Raw genomic sequence first — 22186 nt, 5'->3', positions numbered from 1 at the left:
TCCCAAAGGATGGAGTGCACTGCAGTCTTTAACCTCTCACAGCTGAATAAAAAAGCCAAGGAGCAGGCAGAGGAAGCAGGAATAGGAGAGAATACAGCTGGATGTGAAGCTACAGACGTGTCTGGCAGCACCAGTGGCTGAAGGCAACCCACTGCCCTGCCTCCGCACTGAGTGGCTGCTTTTCTGTCTGTAAAAGCTCCCCACTGTTCTCTCCAGTAAAATTCCACAATGGGCTGGATAGGGCTCACTATGAAAATATATACAACCCCAAACCTAAAGCTCACCTTTGCTGTGAAGGCAAAATTCACTGCTGACTACAGAAGTGTTTTGATGGCATCTTTGCCAATACCAGATTGAAACGCTCAGCCCTGTGAACTGCTGGGTTTCTCCTGTGGATACCGATAGCTGTGTTTCTAGCGAGCCTGAATATACAGGAAATTGGACAACTTGCATAGTTACCAAAAAGGAGTTAATTAGGCCATCAGTGACAATGTATAGAAAGCATGAAAAGTATGTAAGGAGGATGATACGTGGGATGGAAAAGTACTATAGACACGCTGAATTTCTCTTGCCAGGGCAGCTGCAGATTGACAAAAGACAGCGAAAGCCCAGCCACATGGTAGAGACAGGTTTGCTAGAACAGCAGACAGTGCTGAGCAAGGGGGCACACAGAGATGCTCTCTGCTACACTGCTAGCCAGGCTCCCTCCCTCTGGACAACTGGGTGTCCCAGGACACATCAGTGCTCTTTTCAGCCTTAAAATACTGGGTCCATATCCTGGCCCACACTCAGGCAGCATCTCCTCTTTGTGGGAGGACAGCCTGCAACCTGGGGGCCCTAGGGCACTCCTTGCAGCAGACTGTGCTGGGGCAGGAGGTGACAGCAGAACCCCTGCACTTTGCTGACCCTGGTTAAAGTCTATGCGGTCTTTGCTATCTGCTGTAAATGATTAACTCTTTCCCTAATTCTTGAGTTAAGAACACTAGACAGATAAGAAACTCCTCTATTACTAAGCTTAAATCTCACAACTGCAGGCAACCATGCAATGTAATCCTTTCAGCAGCCTCACCAAACTCCATTTTGAAAGTTAAATTTCCCTGACACAAGAAATACTGCTGTCCACGCACCGAAATGTTAAGAAAATTGCACTGCAGCAGCAATAAATGCAACCAGCATTCACCAAAAGAAGGCAAGGTTTCTCTCACCAAGGTCTGCATCTGTTTTCCTCTGCTGAACTCAAAAAAGGTAGTCACTGGGAAAGGATATTTTATATGCCAGTTACCTTCATATACATGCATTGGATTAGGTATAGTATATTGTTGCAAGGAATAGTTTTTAGTAACATCTGACATGTGGTCTTTTACTTTATTTTTAAAAAGTACTTATTATTTTTAAGGTCTGTGAACATGAAGACTGTCCTAAAAACAATAATAATCTCCAGCTCTTCACAGTATTTTTCCATCTCTTCAGTGACTTGCCACAGGAGATAATTATTTGGCAAGTACATTTTGTCACTCTTGCCAGGAGTGTCAAATATAGAAGTCAAGAAGACTTTGTAGGTTACTGCTCCAGTGCAGAGGCACTTAATGAATGCCAGAAGTCAAATGAGCATAAAACTGTCTTCATAAAAGCTTGAGCAAGACACAGCATGAAAATGTGCCAGTCCTTCCTGAAGTATTTTGTGAAATTTCTCCCCAGTTATTCTTTTTTTCAGCTTACAGTAAAAATAGAACACCTTCATATTTTCTGATCCTTCTGTGTAAGTCTTATGACTTAAAAAAAAAGCTAATTTTAATATCATAATTCCCATACCTGAATTGAAGAAACACTGTAAGGATAATGAAATAGATCCCAGACCACTGTCACTGTGGCTGTTGTCTCACAACACAATGTACCCTGTGGCACTGTCCTTATAAGCTATTTCTTCCCTTCTCCTTTCCCACAGTTTATTTATTCCCTCAGACATAGCGATCCCCTGAGAATCTCCTCAGTTGTGGTGGTACTTTTTATGTGGACCAGCTGTGAATTTTATCTGGGAAACTGATCTCACTTGGAAAAAAGAAAAGATGTAGAAACAGATGATTTTAAAAAACAAACAAGCCGGATCAGTTGTTTGATCTAATCTCCATTGCATCCGTGCAAGCAGTCAGTAGCAGTCTAATTGCAAGGCCATTCATCTGGGAGGCAACATCTGAAGTAGACACTGCCACGTGTACATTAGAGGACAAATCCTTAGCTCAGAGAACTTATACTATTGCCAGTTATTGCAGTGCACACCTGGGACAAAATGTGTTGTTAGGCAATAATTCAAAATGTCTTTTTAGACAACAATTCTATGTAGAACAAAACATTTTCCAGATAATCTTTGTTTTCTTGTCCATCCATCAAAGAGAGGAGAGGTGGAATTGATGGCAAATCTACTCAATACTCCTCAACAGCTGGTATAATACTTTAAAAAACCTTCCAGTGCAGGATAGTCACATGGCTGATCTATGACTAGCAAAAGACTTGCACTATTCCACAGGTTTTACAAAAACTATTTTTACTGTTTTCCTTTTCAACCACCCTGTCAGCAAACCACTTAGTCAGAAATACACTGGTACACTCAGCAGCATGGCTTCAGTGAAATGAAACTTCCAGGTATTTGCTGTTTCTAAAAGAGTTTGTGTTTAGTGACTATTTACAGTTCCGTATTCCACTCCTTGGTTTTTTGTTAGTGTCTTTTTTTAATGTGAGAAAAGCCATTCAGCATTCTTTTCACTCTAAACCAACAAGCTGTGATTACTTACATTTTACACACATACTTTTTGATAGGAGCTCAATGAGACACAGGAGAAGTATTTTCGCTATGGTACAGAGATGCAGACTTAGAATCAGTCTTAAACATACAACAGACATGGCTTTGTTTTGGAAAAGACTTAAAGATCATCCAGTCCAACCATTCACCTATTACTAATAGCTCCCACTAAACCATGCCCCTCAACACAACATCCAGTTGTTCCTTGAACACGCCCAGAGTCAGTAAATCACCACCTCCCTAGGCAGTCCGTTCCACTGCCTGACCATCCTTTCTGAGAAGTAATACCTCACAGTACTATACCTCAAATACAGTTCATGTATCGTCTCTTATTTAACTACTCTCTTGGCTCTTCCAGGGCCAGATGGTCTGTCCCACTGATATTCTGTCTCCTTAGCCAGTTTAGTATCCCCAGTTGACTGTCTCCAGCAAGACATGGCAAGTATTCTCTACACCAATATTTAAGAAGATTACTGAGCACAAGACATGTCTCCAAGTTAGAGATACGGATGAAGGCATGTGTCCATGCAAAAGGCCTTGCACAAGTCCAGGTAGATGACATCAGTTGCCTTTCCTTTGTCCACCAATGCCATCATTACATCATAGAAGGCCACCAAAAAATATATATTACACATTGTTGAGTAGATACATTAGATGGAAATATCGAGAATCAATTTAATTGATCTTGGATATTTAAAATACTGCTTTTCATTTTAATAGGACAAAGAGCTTATTTACAACTTAGTCATTTATATGTTCCATCACCAAACAAACAAGAGTCATTTTATATTGTTCTTGATTTCCTAGTGAAAAGCAGACACTTTTCAATGTCTTCTCATTCAAGGAAAATGATTGCACAACAGTTAACATCAAAAGTAATTTAAATTAAAACCAAAGAAATACAGACCATATATTTCACTGTTTCCAAGGTCACCAATGCACTTTAACACCTTACTAACATGTTCTGTAATGTTCTTTTACCTTGTTATTCTTCCACAGCAGTGTCAGGTACGTTCCTCGAGTCTTTCTCTTATGATACAAAGGAATGAACTGGAACATTGCTGTTTTCTAACCTTACGCGTTTGCAAGAAATACAGAGTGTTCCGTTCTCCACAAGAATCCAAGAAAGAAACTGGATTCTGCTCAGATCTGCCAGGTTTCTTCTTCGTAGATCTATTTTTGTACTGTCTGCACCCATTCTCAATGGATAAGAGACAGAATAAAAATCAGCCACCATGAACTGCTAAGGACTACAGCTTTGCAAAGAGCCAAAAAAGCAAGAGTCAGTGATGGGAGGTTCCAAATGCTCTAACCCTGGACCAAACAAGAACTCCCTCTCATAAGGGTGGAGTCGAAAGAAGTTTCTTTCCATTTTCTAGCTCTCCTGATATAAACCAGATCCAAAGATCCAAACACCAGAAAATATCCAAAAAGCAATTTGTTTTGGAGTCTGAGACATGAATAGGAGCTATTTAGGTGAAATGTGGTCTCATCAGTAAAATTTCACTGTAAATTCAGAAACTTTATGGAAGAATATGCTTTTGAATATTGTTTATTTGTTACTGCTTATTTTTCACCTCTCATATTTGACTTTCTCTCTAGTACTAGACAGACATTCAGATGAAGTTATTATGTTACAGATATGGTGATATTTATAGAGCAGAGGCTATCTGAACAACAGATGAATAGTACAATTTTCTGATTTTTCACCAAGAACAAAAAGATCTACTCTTGCAATTTAGAGGCTAAAAAACCCACACACTTTTGCCTACTTTGTAAGTGCTAAATGACTACATAATCTTCCTGTCTTCCTTCTCAGAATGTCAGTTGCTGTTTTGTTTACTCACTATCCATACCTTTGGGATTTCTGTATTTCCAGAACAGCTTTGATTCCTTCTCTCTGACCTTAATTCTCTCATTTCAATAGCTGGCCAAAATTCATCTTTACTAGAATTGCCTGTATGGAAGAAACTGACAACAAGTATTGCTGATGAAAAGCCACCAAGGCATCAAGCATTGCAACAGTAGTGTTGTTGCATACTTGACAATTTTTCTTATGTCTCACACAGAGCAGAGCAGTGCAAACACTGGGTTACCTGCTTTGCCTTGTCTTGAGAGAAAGATGTTGGCTAATGCCTGTGACACAGAAACTATGCTGCCAAAAGTATCTCCCACATCCCGACCTCCTAGCTAAGCCTTATCTAGTTAAGTAAGTTAAAAGTAAAGACTCTGGATGTATACTGTAAATTTGGAGGCAATATACTGTACACAGTATTCATCCATATACATTCACTTAGTGCAGAAGAACAGACAAATATAGGTGCCTCATTCATCCCGTCCTGAAGTACTCTTTGAAAATAAGGCAGATGAATTGTGCCTTTAAAGAGTCTCATTATCCTCTCTGACAAGGTGCCTAAGGAAGATGTCTGAAGTTTGTATTATACGTCTTTAATGTTGGTGAGCTCATCCCTATTTCTTTATTTTATTTACTCAATTGAGCCTTGATTTGGACAGCTAACTCGCCCACAGAGCTAACACAGACTTACATGGATGGATCAAATTGGTAAACAGAGCCTTCCAAACCTTTTTTCACAGCCTAGACAAGAGAAGAGGTTGCTACGTGGGTGGAAAAGACCAGGCCATGATAAATACAACACTCTGAGGTGGTACTGTGCTCCATCCAAGTGTGGTGCTGACTACTTTTCAGAAAGCTATATAGACAAGTATTTTTACAGACCAGTTTTCTGAACCATCTTTCCGGTATTTGTATTCTTCTTCTTCCTGCCTTATCAGCTCTTTCCATCTACTCTCCAGGCTGTGGCCTTTATTCCCATCTCAGCAGCACTGCTGAGGCTGCACGTCTGATGCTGCTAGACAACAGAAATATCTCCAGATAATGGGAAGAGGAATCCCAGCTTCAACTCTTACTGAAAACATTTTCTTGAGGAAAGAGCTCAGTCTCTGATCCAACTGATAGTTCATCTAGATTCCTCAAATCACCTTTTCACTGCACGTGAACGTCAGAGAACATCTGGTCTGAGTGAGCTGAGCATTACAGCTTGGCTATCAGTGTATGATACTAAAGCATATATTAGCTGTGTACATATTTCAGTTCCACTCCTGTTGTATAAGGCAACATATTAGCACAGAAATCTTTATAGCATGTGCTGAGGGTTTCTGGGCCCTTCAAATAATCCCTTAAATTTAATACTACATTGTATTTGAATCATTTCACTTCCTGCAATATACTGGTCAAGCTTCTCATGAACAAGTCTATTTTACGAAACATTCCCTTTCAACTTGGAAGAACTTTTGTACTGTAGAAAATCATGACTATTATTAGAAAACTATTGACAGAGCTTTCATGGAAGTGATAGAGTTTTCACAAGAGTGATACACCAGGCACCAAATTACAGGGAACACACTTTGTAACCTACTGTTACAATCTATTTATTCCTTCCAGAAGCAGGTGGGGAGAAGTCGCCAGCACATTCTGATGCAGTGCAATTTTGTCTGTGCAGATCCGGTGTTAGGTTGCCTCCAGCAACTACATTGAGTACCTCTTGCAGCCAGCAGTGCTAGTGCAACAACCCCATTATCCAGGAGCACTTCCCAGTGTCCATCTTTGGTTCTGAGCCCTGAAAATATTTCTACTTTTACCTAGTCAGGTACAGATAATAAGAGCTTTGTTGAAGCTGCTGGAGTCTGCTCTGTGAAAACACATAGCTTGTCTCACTCCTCCAAGGTTATTATGATGCTGTTCCACCAGTGGGATCAAGTGCAGCTAGGTCCACTTATTTTAGCCCACAGGCACCTGAGATAAGCATCGGCTGATTTAAACATTATAATATAGTACAATTATAAAGCTGAGGAATATTTCTCAAGCATTTCTGCCAAACACCACCCCTGACTAGGAGCCAAAGAAGGACTTAGATTTGAGATTCTTCTCTCTGGCACATTCCAGTAAATGCAAACAGCTGTCCACTAACACAGTTTCAAATATGAATGGCAGATACGTTGCTATAAACTTATCCATTGTATAAAGTAGCCAGCATGCAGGAGAAAAACAAAGCTTTTCTAAAAACAATCTCAAAACCACAGCATTTTGTATGTGCAAAGGCTGAACATGATTACCTGCTTTTCTATGCTAGCATGGAAAAGAAGAACACAACTTTTTCCATGTCCAGCAAGTATGCTTGCTTGAAAAGTCCATTCCTGTTGGGGAAGAATCACTCAGGACACTGGTAAAGCATTGCTTGTAAGTATTCCTATTATCTCTTTAATGAGAAGAAATGGATGAGCACATACTTTGAGATACTTGAGACTCTTTGTTATTTGAGACATATCTAGAAATTCCAGGAAAATTCCTGGAAGTATCATGTATGCAGCACAATTTGCAAAAGATGTAATCAGATCTCAAGAGGAGCTGGAAGCTATGAAACAAGAGAGGTAATAAAGGCATCAGAGTGAAAACAGGAGCCTAGAAAAGTTCTGAGACATGAAAAGAAGACAGATGGTTTGGTGCAGGCCTTAGAAATGAAACGAGAGCCATAGAACGTAGGGAGAAGAGAAATGGTCTTAGCACTGAGTGTTCAAATACTGTTTTTATGGCGCTGAAAGGCAGGGATTGCATTGCAAACATCCACTGAAAGAACCTCTCCTAAAGCAAAGTCTGTTTTTTACAAGCTAAGTATAGTCTCTGATCTATTTATGACTGATCTATTTATTTAGAAACAGAAAGCACTGAAACTGCTGAAAAACATGGTAATCTCTCATAGAGCCCAACACTGGGTGCAAGAGGTGAGTATCCTGTCCCAGCGGGCACCCTGTCCTGCCTCTCTCTTCTTCCCATAGGCCACTGCTAATCCTGGTCAGGACTGTTTCTGAAGTCCCAACTGTAGCAGCCAGGCGACAAGATTGTGTAAGGCAATAACGTGAAGATGTTCAAAGCCAAACAAATATGCAAACATTTCAATAAAGATAAAAAACAGTCATTGCCAATTTGTTAAACAGTCCAACAGTTAGTGCAATACTTCACTTATAAAACTAACATTTGAAAATCTGGCTATCTTCATTTGGTTAAAGAACAAAAGCAAATGCAAACCAAACCCAGGATAGTTTAAAAGAACAAACTCTTACAAGAAGCCAGAAATATTTCATTACAAAACCTGGAAATAGTTTTAGTGACACCCTGCTGTCCTGTCTCCTGACAATTTCCACCACCCACATTTAGATAAAGTATAAGCCAAGATCTGGAAACTGTAGATCGTGGAGAAAGCTCTATATACCATACAGACTGTACCTCATAGCACCTGGATGTGCCAGCTGGGCAATCAAATCCTCACTCTCACCCACACTAACAGAAAGAGGCACTCCATTGTTCTCAAGACATTCAATCACCACAATTAGAAAAGATGTCCAAGATCATCTAGTCCAAACACCCAGCTATCACTAATATTTCCCCACTAAACCATGTACCTTAGTATAACATCTAAACTGGAGGTTGCCTAACCTCCAATCAGAGTGTCGTAGAGAGTTGTAAGTTCTCCCCTGGGATTCCTCCAGACTAAACAATCCCAGTTCCCTCAGCTGCTCCTCATAGGACTTATGTTCCAGACCCCTCACCAGCCTTGCTGTCCTTCTCTGGACACACTCCAGGGCCCCTATTTCTTATTATACTTGTCCCCATTCAGCACTTAGTGATGGTGTAGATCAGATCTGCAAAACACACAGCCTGCTGGTCACACACAACAGGTCTGTGTGCTGCTGGTAGACTAAAGTCACCAGTCTTTCCTAAAGACCTGCCAGGGCACAGGGAGCTGTGTCACCAGCCTTGGGCCTGTCATTCACCTCTCCCCTTTCCCTGCACTTGGGTTACTGCACTCAGACTGGTTGGTCAGAAAGGGAGAGCCCACAGAGACTGTCAGGAACTGCTGCATTACAGAAGGATGAAGTTCAGTGTAGGTAAATTGGGAGCTTTAATGCCTGGCAGCTTATTAGAGATAAGGCCTTCTGAGGCATACTGGTAGATTTTTTTTTCATTCACCTTTACAATAGCAAGCAGTGATCTTATACATCAGACTTAAAAACAATGTTAAGAACAGCCTTCTTGAACTGATGGGCCACAGATGCTACTCACACCCAAATTCAAAGAAAGGGGTTGCCTCTGTGAGCAGAGCCCACAGCTGCCCCACATCAGACCAGAGCCAGCTCCATCTGCTCCAAAAGCAACTTGCTGCTGCCAGAGCTGGACAGTGAGTGATGCTGGGGAAAGTGATGCTCTGGGAAAACACTGAGAAAAGGGAAAAACTGCTGTACAACAGCAGCTGGGAGAGATGAGTGAGATGTCTCATGAGAGAAGCAGCCCTGAAGGTACCAAGGTAAGTGCAGAAGAAGGGCAGGAGGTGTTCTAGGTGTGGAGCAGAAGCTCCAGTAGCCCAGGAAAGTCCTGTGGAGAAGCAGGCCACACTGCTGCAGCCCATGGACACCACACAAAGTATATCTCCACATGTAGCCACAAAGAGAGCAGAGAGCAACCATAAAGGAGCAGCAGGGACAAAGCATTACAGACCAGTCACTGCCCCCTGTTCCTCTGTGTCCATCAGAGGGAGAAGGCAGAAGATTTGGGCATGCAGTTGAGTCTGAGAAGAAGGGGATGCGTTGGAGGAAGGTGTTTTTAACTTTGTTTCTCACTATGCTACACTGTTTTTAATTGCAACAAATTAAATTAATCTTCCCCAAGCGGCATCTGTTTCACCTGTGCAGCCCAATGAGTGATCTCCCTGCCTTTACCTCAGCCCAGCAGCTTTCCACCTCATCTTCTCCCTGCGCCTTGCTGTGCAGAGGGAACAAGAAAGCAATCTGGGGGGCACCTGACAGCCAGCCGAGGTCAACCCACCACAAAGGCACAAAGTCTGTCTTTAAGTGCAAAGGAAAGAACAGCTGATGCATTTTTATGGCTGTTCACACACGTCTCAAGAGCCCACTGAGAACTATGGCATCATCAGTGAGACTTCCAAAGGAGAGTCCAATGAAAAACAAAACATTGGCAGCATGCATGTGAATGTCAATTCTGCAGAGCTATCTTAAAGTGAAAGTTCTATACATTCTGTGTGAATCATTGTATATGTATTATATTTTATAGTATAGCATATTATACATAGCATATATATCATGCATGTATACTCTCTCCATAAATACGTTTACATGCATACAAACAGCCAGCCATTCTTTACTGCATCTGTCAGAGTGTAAGATAATCAGAACAGTCCTCAAGTAGTAACAGCTGTACTTGCACTGCTAAGTCTGCTTGTGGCCAACCCATGCACAATGTTTTATATGGGCCTTGTAAGAGCTGCATGAACCAAAGAAATTACTATCTGCCAGTATCACAATGATGCACAAATACATACGAATCAGAACTCATTTCAGATTTATAATTAAGCGTCTACGTAGCAAACAACTTCATACACATCCCACACGCTACCTGCCGAAGTGACCCAGGGAGTCGAAGAGCTGCTCGGAGCCGGGAGCCATAGCGGGACCGCAGCCTCAGTGCCGCCGTCCCGGCGCTGCGGGGAAGATCCACCGGGCGGCCCGGCCCCCCGCCCCCCGCTGCTCGCCCCGCCCCGCCCCATCCCGCGGCCCGGGGCTCCCCGCGGGGCCTGTCCCGGCGCACCCAGAGTTACTTTTAGTTGCCTTATGATCTGCTCTGTTGTTGGGATATGTTATGTTGTAATGAGTAACATGATTGTTTCTTTTTCCCCTATATTCTGGCACACTGTGTAAAACAGTATTGTCGTTCACTGAGTCTGTAGTAAAATATGTAACGTCCCATCAGCATCACTTGTTAGTACACTAACTCATAACTGAGCCTTAATTATATTTGGACCTAACATTCTGCCTTGTCCAGAGCAGGCCAAGATCACAGAATTATAGAATCATAGAATCACAGATTGTTTTGGGTTAGAAGGGACCTGAAATCCCACCCAGCCCCACCTCCTCCTGTAGGCAGAGCTGCCACCCCCCAGCTCAGCTGCCCAGGGCCCATCCAACCTGGCCTTGAGCACCTTCAGGGATGCGGCACCCTCAGCTTCTATGGGCAGCCTGTGCCTGTGCCTCACCACCATGGAGTAAAGGATTCCCTCCTGCTAACTAATCTTCTGCAGGACGGCTCTGAGGGATTTCTTCTCCCAGTCTTTATAGACACGCTCCAGCCATCCAGTCACACCTGTGTGATGATTAGGAAAGGTATGGAGAAGAGCTGTGGTGGGTACAACCCTCAGGTCTAAGGTTTCCTTCCTCCTCCTCCAAGTCCAAAGCTGTCCTTGCACAGTGTGGGGAGACCATAGAACCATAGAATCACTTGAATTGGAAGGGACTCTTTAAAGGTCACCTAGTCTAGCTCCCCTGAAATGAACAGGGACACCTACAGCTACATCAGGGTGTTCAGAGCCCCATCCAACCTGACCTTGAATGATCCAAAGATGAGGCATCCACCACCTCTCTGGGTAGTCTGTTCCAGTGCCTCATCACCTGTAGTGTAAAAAAACTTCTTCCTTATATCCAATCTTTATCTCCCTTCTTTTAGTTAGAAACCATTTTCCCCTTGTCCTACCACAACAGGCTTTGCTAGAGAGTCTGATCCCTTATTTCTTATAGCCCCCCTTTAGATATTGAAAAGCTACTATCAGCTTTCCCCGGAGATGGGAGATGGACCAGATCCGCTCTAAAGCCTCCTTCAACTCTGAACCATACTGCAGTGCTGTGATGCACGGCACATTTCCAGCAGGCTGCATGAAATAACCCTTGGACATTTCCTATTAATCCACTGAAATCAACCTTCCTTTTCCAAAATGTGACCCAAATGCTTCTATCACCACTTTCCCTGCCAGCCTGCCTGCTTCTGTAGGGAGATGTGTCTTTAAGAGTCTCTGGCACCAACCAAACACACAACTGCACTTTCGTGCAGAGCAGATGTCCGTGCAGTGCAGTGACAATCTGTTCCAGCACAAACCTGGAGAAAGCAGATGTTTGTCAGACTTCTTGGTCACGAGCAACCAGCACATTGCACCATGAGGAATCTGAGGATCGGGTCCAGCCAAGTACTCCTCACAGCTACTGCAGTGCTAGACTCCTCATCTCATACTCCTTTGGAAGGCTTTGCTGTTTGAGAAAGCCCAACAGCTATTTTTCCACATCTGCATAGGAATTTTTTAAGACAAAGTCTGAGGTTTGTTTTTGTTACTTTCTCAGGGTATGTGAACTAGTAAGTCTAAGGGACTTGTTTGTTTTCTTTTTTCTTCCCCTTTTTATGTATACCACATGGTTCTTCCCTTAAAATATCAGCATCCGTTTGAATCATAGAATCATAGAATCACAAGGCTGGAAAGGACCTATAAGATCATCTAGTCCAACCATCCTCCCTTTACCATACCTACAGAAAAACCCTAAACCATATCTCCTAGCTCCCTGTCCAGATGAACACTGCCAGGGATGGCAACTCCACCACCTCCCTGAGCAGCCATTCCAGTGCCTGAGCACTCTCTGACAGAAAAAGTTATGACCAGTCTAAACCTCATCTGATACAACTTGTGACCATTTCCTCGGGTCCTGTTTGTTGCCTGGCAGAAGAGGCCAAGCCCCTCCTCATCACAGCCTCCCTTCAGGAATTTGAATCAACCTTAAGTTTTTGTTTTTTTCTGGAGCGTATTTTTCAAGTTGAAGTGGTGCTTGAAGATAGCACTGGAACAGTCACAAAGCATCTCTTTTTCCCAAGAGCAGCTCTGGTTTAAATAGTTGTTTACAAAAGCAAACAGCAATGAATAGTAAATACTCTGGCTAAATAATGCCTTCCTGCTTCTTTGCCTGTTTTTAGTGTCTTGTTCCTACACCAAGTAAATTCATTAGATTTCTACATCATAATGGTATCAGGAAGATCTATTTTTGGTGTAAACATCAAGCAGGAAATAGCTAAGTCCCTTTCAGCACCATTTTTTAAACCTGAAATGATCCACAGTTGTCACTTTGTGGAATCTCTCATAGACATTCTTGCACACATTTCTCTCTATGTCCGCATCTTTGATAATATGCTTTTATGGAGGGAGACTGACTTTTTACATGATCTAATAGCGACAGGACAAGGGGAATGGTTTTACGTTAAAGAAGGAGTGATTTAGGTGAGATGTTAGGGGAAATTTTTCACTCAGAGGGTGGTGAGGCACAGCTGCCCATAGAAGCTGTGGGTGCCCCATCCCTGGAGGTGCTCAAGGCCAGGATGGGGCCCTGGGCAGCTGAGCTGAGGGGTGACAGCCCTGCCCAAAGCAGGGGGTGAAACTGGGTGGGCTCTCAGGTCCCTTCTAACCCAAGCCATTCTGTGATTCTATGATTCCACAAGTCTATAATTACATTATCTATTGCTCATATCAGAATAAAAATAGAAAACTTGCACCCCTTTCTACTGAAGTTAATACCAAACTCTCATGCCTATGTTTCCAAAAGTTATTAATGTAGTGTCTGCAATGTCAGCTCTCTTAAACATGCAGCAATCACAGATTCGCCTTCTTTCTTTCAAGCCTTGGAAGATGCACAACATGCTTTAAGCCTGCCTTCCTCCTATCCCATTACAGCAATTCTACATTAGGCAGTAACTATGCTTTTAGTCACAGTTACTCTTCACAGAGCTGTTTCTCACCAGGGTGACCTAAAAATATAGAGGTCCTTCTCTGATCACAGACAGTACACAGCTCTCTTTAGCTTCTTGCAACATGATGAACTTGTGCTACAGAAAATACATGCAGCATCTGAGAAAGAAGTGGAAGATATCTCTAATTACAAAGTGTCAAAATGAGACAATCCACATTCATGCTCTACACGGTTTAGAATACTAGGCTTTTTTGTAGCAGAAGTAACTGAAGGGACATTTTAATTCCTTTCTTACCAAAGCTTTAGAAAACACCGAGGTGAGAAGATTGAGGGTGTGCAATATGCTTTCCAGGATATACCATAGGTTTCAAGTGTTGGTCTTCTAATCCCACAAGGGATTAAAGGAAATATTCAGAGCCACATCTCAGAAAAGCTTTAGTTACAGATTTAACGTCATTTCTGGCGTTCACAGATAAGTTGGTGCTCAACAGAGGCATTCAGCATTGCACAGTCCTTGAGGAAGAAGTGATCTTAACAACTTGTAATGGGAGAAGAGATGGCTTACAGAATAATCTCCTTTGGTTTGACATTCCCACTAGGAAAAATTCGGTGTCAACTGGTGCAGACTGTTCCGTCCTCCGCTTCTGCAAGTTAAATTAATGTCATCAACATATGAGACATGTACAAGGAACATGCTTTTGATGTGAATTTCTGTACATCTTTTAATGCACCCATACACGCAGGTTGAGCTTTGAATTACAGCTGAACCCTAAATACAAAACTAGATCGCTGATAGCATCAGCAACCCTTTTTCATGGCTCCATTTAAGAACTGATTACCTAATTTCTGACCCATCTGTTTCCCACTCCTTGTACATGGCTTGTAACTCACAGCTGCAGTTATTGCAGGGAGTGCTGGAGCTGCAGCTGTGTCAAGCAGCAAACACAGGTGAAATGACTATACAGCCACCAGCACTCAAGTGTATGAGAGGAGTCCAACCCTGAGTGGTCTCCAATACCTGTTTTTGTTGTACTAATGAAGAAACAAACAAACAAACAAACCAAAAACCCACTAAAATAATTTGTAAGATTTGAACATAACTTGCTCACCTCTTGTTTGGAAGATACCTGCCTCTGTTCCCTTCCAAGGAAAGCCAAGCAAGAGACTCCTCGTTGTATTGTGGATGTCTGCAAGGATCCATTTAACTGTGACACCATTCAATGTGTGCTGCTTCAGCTTCGTATTTCCAAGGATTCTTCCTCCACTGCACCTTTTTGTCTGGAGTCTGTTTGTTCTCACAGTTTTCTGTATTGCAGAAGAACAGAAACAAATGATACTGAGAGGGTAATGCATCAAAGAGGGGAAGGGGACTAGCAGTTTAATTCTGTAATCTTGTTAGAGGTTCAGCTAAGAAGTGAGCAGAATTTACACTGCTTTAATCCTGAGTAAGGAAAACATACATATATATGCAGATATTAAGTGATGTCAAAGACAGAGATAATATGAGCCAAATGTTGAAACTTAAAGCCAGATTATTGAAACAGGAAAAAAGGCCCGTGTCCATGATAGGAAGTGTAAGTAATTATTGGAACCATGAACCAAGGGAATGTTTGGATTCTCCACCCTTCAAATTTTCTATCAAACGTCATCAAATGAGGTATTTTGGTAGATAGAGACAGTCATTCTCATGTTCATACATCTTCTCTTACATATGGATATCCCCTTACACAGAGATTTGTGAAATGAGTTAGTACTAAAACAAGTTGAAAGCCTATATCTTTCACAGGTGTGCAAATGGAGCCTCCTAGCTTAGAAACGTTTGCAGTGAGAAAACTGATGAGAGAAAGCCTTTGTTGTAGCTAATTAGTTAAACCTCTCTGGCAATGATGGAATTCCTGCTCCTGCTGCTGCAGTGGCAATATATGGAGCTTTCTCTGAAACATGGAGTTTCTCTGGGACCTCACAAGCAAGCACTGTGGTTTCTTGACGGTGCAGAACAAACATGGCAGCATATCATGTTAGCTGCAACTATTTAGTATGAACAACCAAGGACTCAGTCAGGAGCAATCTGACAGATTTAGATGAAGTGACTGAAGATGACACCAATGCCAGCTGTCTGCTTCACAGCCCCCTGCTTGATGCCTCAGTGAATATATGGCCTGTGAAACAGGCTGGCTGAGGTACAGAGCTCCTATTAGCTGGCCTGTCCATGCTGGCAGAAAGGTGGGTTGGACCTGAGTGTCAGTAATTTCTTAAATGACTGCATTTTGGACTCTCAGATCCTGTGTGTTGATGGTCTGCAGCACTGAGGATGTGGCAGAATGCATTTCAGAGCAGGAAGGCTGCCAAGCACAAACACCTCAAGGATCTGGCATACATACTGTGTGTACTGTACGCTGAGAAACAGCACCCAGTCTAATACAAGCAGAAATTACAAGCAGTATATCAGTAAAAGCCATTTGTATCCTAATGTAAGATTATCCAAACATAGTCATGAAGAGCAGTGAAGTGTAATAATTTGAGAAAAATCCTTCCTTCCTAGAAGAAATGTACAAGAAATGAGAAGCATATTTTGTTTGTGTTTGACAAAATTAAGATATGCATCCAGGTAACATTAGGTGCTCTCATCAAGACTTCTTATGCAGAGGCAGAAATGTTAGGTAACTTCAGCAGCAGGCTCAAAAGATGTAGTTTCTAGCAATTATACAATCATTCCCACACTGCACACTAATTCAAGGTACAAAATACCACTGGTAAGTTTGTATTCACTGCACTGACTGCATTTAGATTGCTATGAAGAGCCAAAGGAAAAAGAGGCTCGTTCAGGTGGATGTCAAAAGACACATCCAGGCATCCTTCATGCCTGAAAACCCAACCTTAGGCTGGCATTGGCCATGTAAACACTTTAAATCTTTAAAGACTTCTGCAAAACTGAGCCAGGTAAAATTCACACACAGACAGAAAACAAAATCAAATTCTAAATTTTACAGCCCTGTAGAAAACCTCTTACAAAGTCCTGCAAAGTCATACAGAGTCCAGCTACTCTCATCAAGCAATACTCTGGAGGGGTTTCCCACACAGAAGTGGTGCAAGGGAAGCAGAAGCAAGTGAAGGCAATTCCAAACCCATGCAGCACCACAACGAGCACTTTCAGGGGAAGCAGATGCAGGAAAAATGACACATTCTGGCACAGATCACCAGTAATTGGGGGTACTGTGCACTCAACTGTAACACTTCAGTTTCCTGTACAAGGTAATCTCTGTCTGCACATAGAATCTCATAACAGAGAGCTTTTTGCATTCTGGAGCACACACCCTGCACCGAAAAAAGTACATGTTTGCAGTGTCTGCTTTCACTTGGGCAAGCTATCAATAACCAGCACTGGTTTAACACAGCAGCAGCTGAAGCTGTCCCTCCTTTTGCTTTTGAGATGAGCATGTGTGATTCTTCAGTGTCTGTGGAGTCCTGTTGGTCTTTGCACAAATGCTGTTAAAATACTACATGAACTTCGGCAACATGCTAGCAAAGCCAGTATCCTTCCAGCATTTCTGCTGCCTCTATGAGAGCTTTTCACTCTCCGTTTGATATGCCTGCCTCTTAAATCTCACAGTGGGAATGACCTGGCTTAGGCTGATTTCTTTTGCAGTTGCTTTTCTCCCAGTTGACCCAGTTTGTCTTTCATTGGCTGTGCTGATGCCTGTAATAAGCTGCAAGACCACAGTGTGGCAGGTAGGCTCAGAGAGCTCTTGCCAAGCCTTTAGGATTAACAGTTTATTTAGTATTCCTCCTACAGCCCGTCATGCTGGCCTATGTGATATTTCAAGCAGAAAGCAGGAATCACTTAGCATGCTGCCACTGTTACTTCTGAATTTGTTTGGCTGATTGAGAGGGACTGAAGTAGGTCTGCCTGTGCTCAGGGAATTCCAGTCTTCCCAAGACAATTATTTGAAGGTGCTAAATGTTGTTTCTATTGAGAACAAATTATGGAAGGTACACTACTGAATTTTCCAAAGTGCACCATCAAAACACACAAGTCTTAACAGAAGCATTTGATTGCAAAACTAAACCAAACCACCTGGTATTTTGACATCCATAACACAAGCAAGACAGGAAACAAGAACAAGTGATTTTGTGCACTTAATGCACATCTCAGGCTTCTCTGAGATTCCCAGTGCAAACACAAATCACAATGGGGCACTTACTGCTGACATAAATTTGAGTAAAATGAAGATCAGCTCCCCCACCCCATATTGCTGTTTCAATTCAGATAGAGAAAATAGGCAGCACGGTTGTGAAATAAGTAAAATAATGAGGTTCTGAATTTGCTTTCTCCCTTCTTTTGTTGTTGTTGTTTTTAGAAGTATCAAATTAACTATCAATTTCAATTGCACGTAAAAAAAGGGAATAAACCTAACTCATTTTGGCTCTGGTGCATTACCAATGTGCTTGTTCCAGCCTACTACCCCTTCCCTGGCAAAGCACCCTCTTCTTCTCTTTCCTTTTATGTGTCCATATAATTTCCTGATTATGCAAGAGCACAGCAAAAACAATTCATACGAAAATGAAAATCAAGACAAAGTGCAGGACTGCACTTGGAGAGGTGAGGTCCTGGAACAGGCTGCTCAGGGAGGTTGTGGATGCCCTGTCTCTGGAAGTGTTCAAGGCCAGGTTGGATGGGAGCCCTGGGCAACCTGATCTAGTAAATGTGGAAGTTTGGTGGCCCTGCCAGACAGGGGGGTTGGAGCTTCATGATCCTTGAGGTCCCTTCCAACCCAGGTCATTCTGTCATTCTGTGTGATTCTGTGACTGAGCTAGCATGGGAGGATGTGTATCATTTGGCTGTAATTGCATCAGGACAGTCTGAATTGAAGGCCAGTAACTGGGCATGAAGGTGAGCAAAATCTTGAAGCAGGTGTAGTTCCAACTTTCTCCTACACACTTTAACAGCACAGCACACTCTTGCTGGACTCCTATTGCTTCTGTGAGATTCCCCAAAGGTTGACCAGGTTTTCTTACTCTAAAATACCAGGTTAGGCTACAAACTACTTCATGATTTTTAAAAGAATTAGGCTACCCATTAATCATTAGGAGAGATGGCTAAGAAGAAGCATCCAGAGACTCTTCTCCTTCCCAATATGCCTTTATAGCGCTTGTTTCATAGACAACTAAGTAACAGAATTCCCATACACTGCTTGAAACAACATCCTCATCAGACTTTACTAACACGTATGAAAGATCTCTCAAAACAACAGAAGCAACGTTTGCTTTTGCTGACAAAATTTACCGCACGCAAAGACAGGGTTAATGTGCTTATCCACAGTTCTTGGCTATCTTTTCAAATGCAGTTGTTTTATAGGGAATGCTGGGCGCATCTGATAGGAAACACAGCTGGTGGCTGAGCTAACCTGTTTTCCCAGATGCAGCGAAGATGATAAAAAGAGTCAGTGAGTGCTGAAGAATTTCAGTAATCCATTTACTTGCTAAAATTGTATAACACAGGTTATTTTTCTGTATGTAAGAAAGTTAACGGCCCTTTCCAGCTGTCTCCAAGCTCTTGAGCAAATCCATGCAAGTCATTTAAAGGGAAGTTCGAGCGTCTGAAACTCTGCAAGGAAGCAATAGGTAAGATAACTCAGATCCGCTTATTCTTCCTAATTATGCTGTATGGAATTAGTTGTCACTTCAGAAATAAAGTCCATAATTATAGCCTAAACTGTAGGAGGCACATTGTTAATCCTAGTTACTTGATATAATAACATCAGTGCTACTTATATAGATGTTACTAGGGCGTTAACAGGGAATAATTACTCTGACAGGGAAATTGTTTGGAGCACTACTCCTACAAAGAAAGGCTGAGGGAGCTGAGCTTGTTCAGCTTGGAGAAGATATATATTACATATTATATTAGAGCAGGAACAAAGCCTGAAGACATCTGAATTCTCTCCAGACAGGTGATCCCAGCAGATGTTTTGCAGAGTTAAAAGAGACATCAAGGAATGTGCATCCTGCTCCCAGGTAATTGTAAAAGAGCATCTTAACTCACATTGATAAGACAAGCATTCCTTGCCAAGTAAATCTCAAGCTTTCCAACCTGTGTCAGAGAAGACTCAGACCCAATAGGGGAAAGAGACAAAAACACAACAACAGGGGAGACCCAGGGAAGTTCATACCTGGTTTCAGCAGGCAAATATTGGAAAATAATATGGAAAAGAAGTAGAGTTGCCTGCATAGAAGAGCCAACACCCTACCTGAATACCTGTACTTTCAGGGTACGTGACTTGGGGCAAAGGGTATTTTTTTATACATGTCTCTCTCTGTACTTGTGGTCTTGCATTTTGCTTCTGCAAAGGAGTGGAAGAAAGTTTTATTAATAAGGTGTTTTGAATGTTGACCTGCTTGGCACACGCAAATGGGCAATTGAATCCAAAATAGCCACTGCAAAATGTATTTTGGAACATATTTCCTCTCTGATCCAACATCAGCTGTTGCCAAGAAAACAGCGAAAAATGGCTGAGGTACAAACTTTAATGTTAAAAACACTTTTTTCTTCTTTTTTCCAGTTGTTGGGTATTTTCACAACGCCCTTCTTAGAAGTTTACGTTGTAGAACTCTTTAGAGAAGAGTTGGATAACCCAAATGCATAAAATGATGCCTGATTTTCTGATACCCCCATGAAGAGTATCTTCTTTTTCTTTAAAGCAGTGAAAGTAAAGCACAGACCGTACTGGTACTGGAAATAACTATAAGAAGAACCAGAAGTAAAACAGTTCCTGCATCACTGCTCCACTTCCTTTATACATTTGTGCTGGAAAATGGATGTGCAGCAGAGGCTCATACAGTTCAATGCCGTATCAGAACGCACAGGCTGTGTGATTCACCTTTTGCAGTTAAAAATGGATTTTTCTTTGCAATTTTAACATCCTCTTCTCTCTGTGCCATGTGCTACCGACAAAAGAAGGGTGGGGGTAAAAATGGGCTGGAATATTTTCTTTGTTAGAATTTGCCAATCTGGTGATGTTGAAATATTTGGTGGGAAGGTTGTGGCTTTGACAAGGCTCCAGCAGAGCCCACATATCCTACACAGCCACCCAGCACAGCTCCATGGTCACTCCAAAGGGAAATATGCACCTCACAGCACTCACTGCCAGGTCTGCAGTTTCAGACTGGGGACTCACTGCCATTCCCAGGGATGTGAGGATGTTTCTTTCACACAAAAGTTGATACAGTGAATCATTGAAACCCCAAACATTAAAGCGTAATGTGAGAGCATCAGAGGAGCCCCCAGCATAAGCTGCTTCCTCCTGGCTCAACTGTTGTTCCTCTAACTGCTGAGAGTTGGCAGAGGGCAGTGGTCATAACATCCCCAGTAAGAAAAACAATGTAAGGATGGGTGGCTTTGTCCCTCTTCCCTCTGTGTTTGCAGCCTCTTCACAGAGTCTTGGAAGAATATCAAGAGGTAGTTTAGAACAAACCCTTTCAAGTGGAAATCAAAAGCAAAGCCTAGGTGGGGTCTATCCTATGAGATAACATGACCCATCTGTTCGGCACTGATGTTCCTATCAATTCCTCCTAGAAGTGTTCAGCACAGCAGGTCCAGGACCTTGGGAAGGAGAAATACTTCTCCTGTGCACCTGACAGCAACAGCCGTGCAGTGTGCCTGCCCATGTTGAGCACTGCTGGCAACAGCCTTGCAGCAGCAATATAAAGATTGGCATAAGCTTCAGAACACATGCAGCAAGAAGGGGTGACTCCTCCATAAGCTCTGCACATAAACCAAAGGCAAAGTTCTACTTCAGGGCCAAATGCCACAAGCATCATGGGGGAACAGGGCAAGAGCTGCTGTTGGAAGTGAGTTCCCTCCCTCATTGAGGTTTGTGCATGGGCTTTGGACCTCCACACTTCTCCCTGAGGAGCTTCTGGAAAGAGCAGGAAAAGCCATGGTCATGCTCAGCTCCACTTTTCAAGTAAGGACAGCAGCAAAGTTGTGGACTTTGGAGCATCCCTTTAATAACAGGAGAGGATTCCCATCTCCTTCATGTCACTATGACTTGTCATATCCCCACTGGACTGCAGCAAGCCAGCAACACATGCGAATGGGGGGCAACAAATTGAAGCATACAATGGTGTGGCTTGGAAGGGACCTCAAAGCCCACCCAGTCCCAACCATGCACTGATCCAGAGTGGATGAGGAGGCTTCAGGAGAGAGGAACCGCATGGTGAGGTGGTGCAAAAGCAGAGCTCTGAGCATCTTTCATCCCCACCCCCGCCCCCCTCCCTGCAGTAGCTCAAGACAGTATCTAGCAAAAGCACAGACCATTCCTTTATTTCATTACCTGCCGCATTTTTCTGCTGTTATCCTTTCAGCCGCCAGTAGATGGTGATGCTTCATCTGCATCCGAGAGGCAGCACGACAGCCTGCTTGAGACGAGACCGAAAAATATCAAGAATATGAAATCAGAGACTCAGGCAGTCAGTCTCCAGACAGCCACCTGCTCCTGCACACATGGATTTCAGAGAGCCCCACTGATACCCCTGATTTCACACGAGGGATCCAGCTGCCTTCCTAGAGGTGCAAAACCTGCAGCTTTTACAGCATCTCTTCTTCCTTTGTGTGTGTTGGAATGAGAGTGTGAGCAAGGGCCTGAAGGCATTGCTTATCACAGACACTGTTCAGTCTGGACACCAGAGAGATCAGGAGAATGTGTTATTGCTGAGAATACAAATAATATCCAGCTCCATCTTCAA

At 42.7% G+C, this 22186-nt stretch overlaps 1 protein-coding gene across 4 annotated transcripts in view; it reads right to left on the bottom strand.

Moving 5' to 3' along the window:
- SLC22A16 (solute carrier family 22 member 16) overlaps nucleotides 1-13759 on the bottom strand; it is a 31624-nt gene extending 17865 nt beyond the window's left edge. For 2 of the 4 annotated variants that reach the window (XR_014944127.1, XM_015858761.3), the window contains exon 1: nucleotides 10284-10407. Coding sequence is in view for 1 of the 4 variants with exons in the window: in XM_015858761.3 (XP_015714247.2) it covers nucleotides 10284-10333 (50 nt within the window). In the remaining 3 variants the exon portion in view is untranslated. Of the gene's footprint in view, nucleotides 1-10283; nucleotides 10408-13736 lie in introns of those variants that run through there. The other 2 variants (XM_085541834.1, XM_085541836.1) reach the window with 2 other exon arrangements.
- Nucleotides 13760-22186: the final 8427 nt, after the last annotated feature.

This window comes from Coturnix japonica, chromosome 3 (assembly GCF_054131305.1).
Source record: "Coturnix japonica strain WE chromosome 3, WE-NBRP24, whole genome shotgun sequence".
NCBI classification, from domain to species: domain Eukaryota; kingdom Metazoa; phylum Chordata; class Aves; order Galliformes; family Phasianidae; genus Coturnix; species Coturnix japonica.
This window is presented reverse-complemented; position numbering and strand designations above follow the sequence as displayed.